We start from the raw sequence: 10185 nt of genomic DNA, 5'->3' as shown, positions 1-10185 counted from the left end.
CGGAAAGGGTGACGATTTGACCCATTTTTCCCGGTTTACCGGTTTCATTACATTATTTTACCATAATTTACGAATAAGTCCCAAATTATGGTAAAATAATGGGACTATAATGAAATTATGGTAAAATAATAGGAGTTTAATGAAACCGGGTAAGTATTGAAACTGATAAACCGGAACAAAAAGGGTCAAATTGTCATTTTTACCGATAATTAGGACTTTTTCATAAACAAATTTTAGTTTGAGATTTTTTCATAAATTAAAATTAAATATTATGAATTTTCGGGATATTTCCCACTTATTTTCCTCTCTAACTAATTTGTTTTCTTTTTTCAAAGAGAAATCAAATATCCTTTATATTTTCTTATTGTTTATCCTTATACTTAGATCACGACAACCATTCAAATCAAGAGAAAATATTAAGAAAGAATTAGTGATATTTTTTTTTAATATTTTAATAATATTTTTTATTTTTTTATCTATCGATCAATGGTCTCACTAGGCTGTGGCTGTGTGGGAGTGGAGAGAATATGACCAGTTCCTCTTTCGGCTATTTTCAACCCGTAGTGACTAGTGAGCCCATATTTTTCACGCTCGATAGCAACCTCTGAATAATTCGACACGATAATGACCACCTACTGATCCCCATCTCTTTAAAACGTTATCTAATTGCCTGATCTCGGACTCAACTTATACACCATATATCGTGAGCTGTTTCCACCCAACTTAACGAAACAATTATCGAACAATCCAACTCGAAAGAAAAATGGACCTCAACCATCAAGTAAACAACGCAAAAATCCCTCTCCAACCTCATGTATTAATCTTTCCGTTACCATTTCAAGGACCAGTTAACTGTGCTCTAAAGTTAGCCGAACTCCTATGTCTTTCCGGCATCCATGTCACCTTCCTCAACACCGAGCACATCCACCGCCCTCTCCTCCGCCACACCCAGGTGGTATCCCGATTCAACAGCTACCCAAACTTCCGATTTGAGACAATCCCTGATGGAGTTGAGCATGAAAAACCTGTCTCCGGTGACCGGTTCATGGAGGTGATGGAAGCTGTAGATACTGTAAGCAGACCACTTTTCCGGGAGATGATGGTTTCCGGTAGCCTGAGTTCAAGATCGGATCGGCCAGTGACAGTGATGATACCAGATGCTTGCTTTAGTTTTGCGGTGGATATTGCTTTAGAGACGTCGACTCCTGTGGTTGTCTTCGACACAGTAAGTCCATGCTGCCTGTGGACTTCTTACTTGAATCTTCCTACCCTTATTCAAGCTGGGGATGTTCCATTCAAAGGTCTGTATTCTCATATTAGGTTTCGTGATAAACACATACTCTTATTATTATACAATTAAAAGTATATATTACATGGGAGTCGTATTTTGACCATTGTGACATAAAAAGATTAAGCTTTCGACGCTTTGATCAGCCTTTTCATTTACATAAATACTATAAGTGTAAACCTAAAAGTGATATTATTGATCAGCAATCTCTTCTCTTATTCTTCAGGGGATGATCTAGACGTGCTTATAAAAAGTGTGCCAGGAACAGAACATATTATGCGGCGACGGGATCTTGGTAGCTTTTGTCGTACCGACGACCTATCAGACCCTGTAATTCAACTCATCTTGAAAGAAGCTCGAACAGCTCCTCAAGCTCAAGGATTCATAATCAACACGTTCGAAGACTTGGATGCTCTCATACTCCCACACATGAAAAAACTTTGTCCAAATATTTACCCTATAGGCCCACTTCACTCTCTCCACAAAGCTCGCCTCATGGCCAATACGACATTGGTGTCCTCAGAAACCACCCTTTCAAATAGCGTCTGGAAGGAAGATAGAACTTGCTTGTCGTGGCTCGATAAACACCCTCCAAAAACCGTTCTTTACGTCAGCATCGGGAGTCTAGCCACCATGACAGTAAACCAACTGCTCGAAATATGGCATGGTGTGGTAAACAGTGAGAAACCCTTTCTATGGGTTAGACGCCCAGGATCAATCACTGGTGAGTATGATGAATCTCAGATCCCTGTTGAACTACTAGAGCGAACAAAAGAAATCGGGTGTATCGTAGATTGGGCACCACAAGAAGATGTCCTCGCCCACCCTGCTGTTGGTGGGTTTTTGACGCATAGTGGGTGGAACTCGACTATCGAGAGTATAGTCGAGGGTGTTCCCATGATTTGTTGGCCTTACTTTGTGGACCAACAAGTGAATAGTCGATTTGTGGGAGAGGTATGGAAGCTTGGGATAGACATGAAAGATACTTGTGATCGGTTGATCGTTGAAAAGGCAGTGAAGGATGTCATGGGAACGAGACGAGACATGTTTATCCAGTGTGCGGATGGTTGGGCAAATCTGGCTAAAGAGTCGATAGCTGAGATGGGCTCCTCGTCCATGAGTTTGAGTCGTTTGATTGATGATATAAAAGTAATGAGCTCGACCACAAAGTAACCACTATACAGGTCGATGAATGTTATAAGGAGTAGTTGTTTATGGGTTGCATGTTTGTTTGATTAGATAAGCCTATTATTAACGTCATTAGGGATAAATTTAAATATATAATAATGTAATTGACTTCCAATGATTTGGAGACTCACGAGGGCCAAGTAATGTCACAAACTTATGTTATTTTACTTTAGTTTATCTTTTAATTATATTTAATTTACCAATAAAGTTTTTTTTTTCTATGTTACGTTTAATTAATTATACAATTAGCGTGAATTTTAATCAGACAAAATGAAATTTAATATTTTTATGTAGCATCGCGACATTCAATTCGATAAAATTTGTTTATTTGTGTTTATGTATTCATTTAATCCTAGCTACGACCTAAAAAATATCAAGATTTTATTTAGGATTCTTAACACTAAATCATCGTCTCTATCCAGACTAACAAATCTTCATTTTGAATAGTTTAAAAGTAATGTTCAGACACTATGATCTTATTTTCGTTAACTAGAAATTCAATCTTTGCAAGCTCACTACTCAATAAAGTCACGCTAAAGAATAGGTATCCACTCCTAAGAATTGATGACATATTCGATCTACAAAGGAACAGTTTGGCTCTCTAAGATCGATCTCCTATCAGGATACCATCAAATGATGGTAAAGGAAGAAGATATATCCAAGATAACATTCAAAGCTAGATACGACCATCACAAATTCATTGTGATGCCATTCGGGCACACAAATGCAGCAACCATATTCATAGATTTGATGAACCGAGTATCCAGACCCATATTTGACAAATTAGTAATCATGAAAACGCCAACACAGGAGAAAAAGTCAAGGCTAAAATTTTATGTTATGTAGAGACCTTATTAGGGCGTGTTCGAAAAAACTAGTTGGTAGCGGGTAATTGAAAACTGATATCATTTTGTTAAACGCTACGTGAGATAACTTTTAGATTTTGAGCATTTTGTTTAAACTAAAAGTTAAAAGTTTGTAATGTCAAACGAGACTTTTTATTCAAAACGAAACATTTTGTCAACGGTAGAATCTAGAAGCTCCCAAACGCTTCCAACTGCTTATTGTCAAACATGCCCTTAGCATCCATAGTAACTTAATTCCCTCTATTATCTAAAAACCCCGTGCTCTCCTATAGTTTATAACTAGGGTAGTACTGCCACACCATGTTGTGAAAAATATATAAAAGAGATGACATCATTTTTGTAGAACATTGGATATTTACCCTGAAAACAAAGTAAAAAAAAAAGGTTGAGGAAAAATTGTAACAAAACGTTAAGATGCCCTAAAAAATTAAAAAAAAAAAGAAATATATAGATATTGTACAAAAAAAGTTTGAAAAAAATACTTGGAGAAAGATGTAAGAAAAAAAAAAAGCTTAAAAAAACATGTGGATTAATTTCTTAAAAATAAGTTAAAAATGGGATAAACTGTAGAAACGGTAAATCAAAGGCAAAACAGTAGATACCAGACTAAAATTGTAAAAAATAAATAAAACAAGTCTATACAAAAAAGATGGACAAGGGTACTGAAAATAGAAGAATGCAAAAAAGCAATATTCAAACACACAAACTCCCGTTTACATATCCATTTACAAAGACTAAACTACACAAATCCATATGGCTAGCTGAAAATTACCACTTTAGTCCAAACAAGTTTGGACTAACACTAGAGGTCTAAAGTTTTCATTTTGTTGCGAGTTTGGTAAAAACACTTTAAAAATTCTTCAAATGATGGATTTACCCCCTTCTATTTGTTTTTTCCTTTTCTTTTTATTTTATTTTTACTTTACTATTATTTGATTATTTAATTACAAAGGGTCTCTCTCTCTCTCTCTCTCTCTCTCTCTCTCTCTCTCTCTCTCTCTCTCTCTCTCTCTCTCTCTCTCTCTCTCTCTCTCTCCTTTTGTCTCAAAGAACTTCTCTATTTTGCCTTTTTCCTTGAAATGGGTATAAGCAAAAAATGAACCGAGTTCATCAGTTTCATCACCGGAGAAGCATCTGACAAATGCCAACGGGAGAAGAGGAAGACAATCAAGGTGACCACTTGTTGTGGGAGATGAAGACGTTAGGGGTAAGTAGAACAACATCAATTAACCAGCGTTTCTCATTAATCAATTCATATGAGAATCGATTTGTTCCTAAAAATCTATTGGTTTGAATATGGGAGGGAAGTGCTTACGATTCATTGCCGATTCTAAGATTTAGAAGGTTGTAGAGAGCGACGATTTGAGAATCGAGATCTTCATGATTGCTTCGAGCAATGCTAAAGTTGTTTTGGCATCAGAATCTTCCTTCGCTAAACTTCTGTCACCCCCAATAAAAAACCCTAGACACACACAGGTAGAGTGCCAATTTCTACAAATTTGGTCTCCAATTTGGCCCTCTCATCGACGATTTCGTTCCAGGTACCTATAATTTTGGTCAAGTGGTGGAGGTTGTTAAACAATTAAGAGATGACACAAATAAAGGAGATAGCGACTGATGCGATTTACCGGTGGTTTGGGTGGGGGTTAGAGTCGCAGCAAGTGGTGGTGGCAACAGGTGGAGTGGCGGTGCGATTTACCTGAAGAACCTTCTTCATCTTATCTGCAATTCATTATTCTTCATCTTACTGACAGATGGTGGCTTCAGATCGGATAGGGTAGGTGATTCAGACGGTGAAGGAGGGCGAATCGAGGTATCATTAACGGTGGGTTGTGTGGTGGGTGGCAAAGTAGCGATGGTGATGGACTCTGGCAGAGTGGCGATGGCTCTCAGGCCAGTGTTATCCGGCGACGCAAGAGAAACATAGAGAAAACGATCGAAGCGTTTATCGAAAACCTTAAACCTCATGATACTAGGTTAATGCCTCCAACTCTACATACGTAGAAATTGAAATATCGGGGCGTAAAATTGATGTATAACAATGGATTTTTGTAACACCGTAAATTTTCATACAAAATTTTCATTTTTAAAACCACATAAATCTCAATATCACATTCCAAAACCATAATTGTCAAATTGTCGAAAACACAAGTTTATAAATTGTTTGATAAAATCCAGGATCCAAAAAACATAAACGCCATCTCGTGTGTGTACAATCAAGCCGACACCTTCCCGCGGTCCTGAGAAGTACCTGAAACACATATCACATAACACAGTAAGCACGAAGCTTAGTGAGTTCCCCAAAATACCACACATATCTCATTAGCCTCTCATGGTTGTAACTCAAATAAGACCCTCCGGTCAATGTGTCTCAGTGGGACCCTCCGGTCCCACAACTCGGGTGGACCCTCCAGTCCTAACTCAGTAAAGCTCAGTATAATACACAACATAAATCACAAAAACATAATGCAGGATATCACAATACTCAATAATAGCATACAAGACCCTCCGGTCACACAAATTACCACTCAAGGTAAGTATAGTGAGAAGACTCACCTCGTAAGCAAGCAAATGAATCTCGTACACGAATCACCGATCTAGCCTTTGCCTAACACATATGATAATTATCTCTAATTAACACTCCAATCACAACTCTAAATAATCTAAAGGCTATTCTCTCTCCAACTCTTGGAATGGGTAAAAGACCATTCTACCCCTCCATGGTCTCAATAATCCCTATCTTGACCAAACCCTAAAGTCAACTAAAGTCAACACTAGAGTCAACAGTCCATGTTGACCCGAATCGTCGAATGAACCTCTGTGACTCGTCAAGTCCCCTTGTTCCTTCAGAAAAGTCGCGACACCTAACTTATCGAGTTGTCTCATCGACTCGCCGAGTTACTCATGTCTAGACTCATCGGGGAAAACCCTAGCCGACTCGTCGAGTCAGCTCATTGACTCGGCGAGTCCATTCAGTCTATATTCTCATTCAAACGTTTAAAGGCAGATCTACAACTCCAAACTCTAGATCTATCATCCTAAGGCTCGAATATCACGTAAAGCCGCAAGCTTTACGTTCATGCATTACATATTAGGCTCATAATGCCAATACAAGCTCCAACAAGGGTTAGATGCACAAGATCTTGCCTCTAGCTCAATAAAGCTCGGGTCTTTGGACTCACAAGGCCTCCTACAGTCCAGATCTGAGGTTCCAACCTCAAACCATGCTCAAATGACCCAATGACACAAGATGGATGGGAGAAAACTGTTGGGTTTTATACAAACAATCCTATGTGTGCATGCAACCCTAATTGGATCTATGTTTTCACTATTAGACATACAACTTTATGAACACAAAAAGAAACCTGGCATGCTACTATTATTTTCGAAATCCATATAGAATAATAGAATACATACCTTTTGTTGTTATATAGTAATAACAACTAGTTCCTTGAATCACCTTAGCTCTTGGAAGCAAGTACCACAAGTGTAGTACCTCTAATGGCTCACAAACACACTAGGTGAAAGGATAAATATGGGAGAGAGGAGAGAAGGATATCTTGCCCTAAAATTCGTCCCTTTTAGGGTTTCCCAAGGCTTGGACGAATTCTAGTGCCTTAGGGTGCTATTTATACTTGAGGCTAGCTAGGGTTTCAAGGTGGAAACCCTAATCCCTTAGCTTAGGGCCTAAGCAAGTCCATGGACTCCTTTCCTTAAGCCCTTGGACGAAAACTCCTAGATCCTTCTAGGATTTTCGTTCAAGCCTTAATAAAAGTGATCCAATAGCCCAAAGTCTCAACTATCAAATAATTACAAAACAGCCCCTGTACTTTTAATTAATTCCTTTAATCCCGAAATTAATTCCTAATTAATTTCTGATTAAATACTAATTAATAATATGATTCCAAATTATTATATTAATCATATAATATAATAAATAAATCATATTTATGCCCTAATCAACCTCTCTCCTCAACTGTCATCCTGTCTAGTCACCAGTGTGAAGGCAACCCAAAAGGACCATGCTCACAATCGGGTCAAGTACATACCAAAATAGTTATGGACTTAGACACTAATCCAACAGTCTCCCACTTGGATAAGTCTAATAACTATTCTGCGTATGACTTCAGAACCTGATCAGCAATCGTAGCTTCCAAAAGCGCTGTCAACTCTGATCTTATCAGATACGCGTGTCCTTTAGATAAGGGATCATATATTCCTCCATTCTACAAGATATCGTATAGACATGAGACATGGATTGAAATCATTCTCTCAGTCTATGTGTCGTTTCCCGATTTCCGATTTATGACGACTGACTAATTGAACAAATCAAATCAGTCCTGGCCCGGCCGAGCACTTTCCTTTGTCATCACTAAATCATCGAGGGGCCCACAGATATCGCTTTTATCCCACCTTGGGTAAAAGGAATGGATAAACTTCGACTCAAATGCTCGCTTGCACCTACTAATCGAATCACACACAACAATAAGTTTTATAACACCAAGTTACTGGTACGTTTACTTATTGTCAATGTGCAACCGACCAGCAAATAACAACTCACACGTCTCGGTTTCAAGAATATACAATGTTATCGTCTCACCAATCACTCGTGATAAAACCATGAAGTGATTCAAATGAGCGTGGGTTTAATCCAATACTCTAATCTTATCAAAGCACTCATGAACTCTGCAGCAAACTTGTGTTATGTCTAAACACTTTAGACAATCTACAGACAGATTCATGACAGTCTTCCTTCATACCTACTTCCAACGTATGACCGACTATGGATGTTTGAATAACCTAGTTATTCTGGAAGTCAAAACATGCAAAGTGAAACGCAATAATAATATTAATCCTATATGGCCCCAAAACTTTTGAGCGTAAATAAAAACACTTTTATTTAAACACCATATTGATTACTCATTATTCATTGTTTACTGTTTCAGACAATCAACTTATTACTCGAATTATAACCACAATTGTCCCATGCTCCAAGCATGCACACTTTGGTTTCCTATGGTCCATACTCTGTGAAATAGATCAATTGAAAAACTTTCCCAATGAAACTCATTTCACAATCCCCAATTTTTTTTTATTATTAGTATAAGAATACCAAATTCTTGCCACTTTTAGAATATGTCAGATTCTAACACTTTATGCAATGATTCTTTCGTAATGTCATAGCACAAAAGTCACCAAGACCCGGCTAATGAAATTACTAAGTTCTCTATCAGAAATTGTTACAAAACAATTTTATAAATGTGATGTCTCTCACTCAAAGTACATTCCTTTGAACATCCTTTTGCATAAAAGTTTCTAATCTACATAGAGTCTTAATATCCAACTCCCATTAATGGAAACATTTCCATATTTGCTATATGACAACTTATTCTTAATAGAATCTTATCTATTCATAATAATGTCAATATAGTCCATCCAGTACTATACTTCCAACTACTCACAAGCGACAAATCCTCAGTGAACCTCAGACCGTCCTTTGATAGTTGTTTAATTATTTTAGTCAAAACCGATTCTAGTCCTTTTTCCCTCTTAATGCCCTAGGCATTTGGAAAATTTAGAATGGTCAAATATTATAACATATGCAATCGGTCCCATACCCGAAGCGTATTAGACACGATGCATAATGTCTCATATAAAGACGTGATACTTTATCAGCCTTCTGCCATAATATTTTATGTGCCATGTTCCCGCAATTCGAACTATGAAGAGGGATGCCGTAATCATAATCGAATTTTGAGAATGCACTATGTATCCTTGACTAGCTTTAGAATATTGAAACGAAGTATAATATTCTCTCCCTTAATTATAGCAAAACAACTTTTCAACCCTTGCAACTTTGCAAAGTGAATCTTTGTTTTCTATAATTAATATTGCTAACTTGCAATACTTACCATAATAATCATGCTCCCACTAACATGATGATTATTTTCTTACCAGCATAACACTTATGCTCCCACTAGCTTTGACATGTATTCAGAAAACAATTGGACTTCTAGAAAACAATGCTTATTGAATTCCTTAAGTTCATATTTCTAATACCTAATGCTTTGATAAGCCTTTATCTAAGCTTTTTAAGCTCATACACCTTTGCCTTAGATAACTCACATGTGTGTCTAAACAATTCAGAATTTATGTTACTAAGTCCCAAATGTTCAGATCAATCGCCAAATCTCACAATTCGAACTATGAAAAGGGATGCCGTAATCATAATCGAATTTGAGAATACAATTTTCACAATTGCTATCTTCTTAAAATCTCTCTTAGTGAAAGCATTTCCTCACAATCATTTTCATGAAGGAGGAAAACTTTATGACACTTAGATTTTATGATGTATGTGTTCCTATTCATGTGAATTTGTCAAAACGAAAGTTTGCGACAAATCCAAAAACATATGGACTGAACTTGTTCAATCTTGATTTTTTGCCTCATGGTAACATGAATGCCCACCATGTCTTCCAAGCAACTCACCCTTTCATATCAATGTACTTTCCATTGATCAAGGTGCTTTGTCTTTATGCATTCAAATGAGAACTCATAGAACTCACACGCATAATTAACTCAATTGGAATGGCACAGAAAAAGAGTATGTCATCCACGATTGGCTTTAAACCTCAAGTCGTGTGCTAGTGATGATCAACTAGGTTTACTCTTGATTTGTTCTTGAAACTTTTCAAGACCATTAAGACTCCCACTGACTCCTTGACATATAAGATTCTCTTGTCAAGAAACATTTCTTGACAAACAAACATTCAAGAGTTAGTGTAGCCTTTTGTCAAGTTTAACACTTCACACAATTGGTCCTGGTTGGTCTCTGTCTTATCC

At 37.2% G+C, this 10185-nt stretch overlaps 1 protein-coding gene across 1 annotated transcript; it reads left to right on the top strand.

The window, feature by feature from the left end:
* The first annotated feature begins 644 nt into the window (after positions 1-644).
* LOC145132316 (7-deoxyloganetic acid glucosyltransferase-like) lies at positions 645-2697 on the top strand. The gene is made up of 2 exons (XM_079067061.1): positions 645-1301; positions 1515-2697. The coding sequence occupies exons 1-2, from the start codon at positions 764-766 to the stop codon at positions 2459-2461; spliced, it is 1485 nt and encodes a 494-aa protein (XP_078923187.1). The 5' UTR covers positions 645-763; the 3' UTR covers positions 2462-2697.
* Positions 2698-10185: the final 7488 nt, after the last annotated feature.

The sequence above is a fragment of the Lactuca virosa genome, chromosome 8 (genome assembly GCF_052849685.1).
Source record: "Lactuca virosa cultivar CGN04683 chromosome 8, Lactuca_virosa_CGN04683_v6, whole genome shotgun sequence".
NCBI lineage: Eukaryota > Viridiplantae > Streptophyta > Magnoliopsida > Asterales > Asteraceae > Lactuca > Lactuca virosa.
The sequence above is the reverse complement of the archived record's forward strand: the minus strand, read 5'-3'. Positions and strand labels throughout refer to the sequence as shown.